General features: G+C 63.4%; 1 protein-coding gene across 1 annotated transcript in view; it reads left to right on the top strand.

The window, feature by feature from the left end:
• The window catches only part of LOC103907676 (prostaglandin D2 receptor), a 10,916-nt gene that overhangs the window by 8,288 nt on the left and 2,003 nt on the right, over positions 1–625 (top strand). Inside the window, exon 5 of the mRNA XM_009289891.1 lies at positions 22–86. Within this exon, the coding sequence (XP_009288166.1) occupies positions 22–86 (65 nt within the window). The remainder of the gene's footprint in view (positions 1–21; positions 87–625) is intronic.

The raw sequence follows: 625 nt of genomic DNA, 5'->3' as shown, positions 1-625 counted from the left end.
TCCCGGGGCCGGATCCTGCAGCACCGCCTGCTGTCACCCACTATGAGCAGAGCTGGTGCCGCAGCAGGGGCTATCCCAAAATCAGGGTGGGGGATGCAGGTGCTGCCACTGCCCCAGGTGACAACTTCCACCTCCGCTCCCTGTCTCCTCTGTCACTCTCTGGAGCCATATCGTGACGCACCAGCCACCAGCAGCCCCGGCACAACTGGGCTCGTAGTGGTTTTGTAATAACCCCAGCGAAAGCCCTGTGGTCCTCAAACAAGCAGGGCTTCAGGCTGGACCTGGAGGTGGAGGAAGGACCTTGACCCAGCAAGGGCCACCGTCCGGCTGCGGTCCAGCCGAGTTACCCAACGGATGCCTGGTCCGATACCCATCGGGGGGGGGGGGGGGGGAACGCAAGTGGGGTGCCCCAGCCTTGGGGGCAGAGCAGCACCCGTCGGCTGCAGCCTGTGGAGGTCGGATGCTCCCTTTATCCGTAAAACAACCCCGGTTGCCGGGGCCACCTCTTCAGCTCTAACCTCCTGGCCCTGATGGGGACATGGTGACCCTGTGCCACGACCGTCCGTGACCCAGCCCCAACTCCCAGTTTCAGGGTCTGCAAACCCACAATATGTGCTGATTCGCT

The sequence above is a fragment of the Aptenodytes forsteri genome, unplaced genomic scaffold (assembly GCF_000699145.1).
Source record: "Aptenodytes forsteri isolate BGI_AS27 unplaced genomic scaffold, ASM69914v1 Scaffold76, whole genome shotgun sequence".
Classification (NCBI taxonomy): Eukaryota; Metazoa; Chordata; class Aves; order Sphenisciformes; family Spheniscidae; genus Aptenodytes; species Aptenodytes forsteri.
Note: the sequence above shows the minus strand (reverse complement) of the source record. Positions and strands in the feature narration are given on the sequence as shown.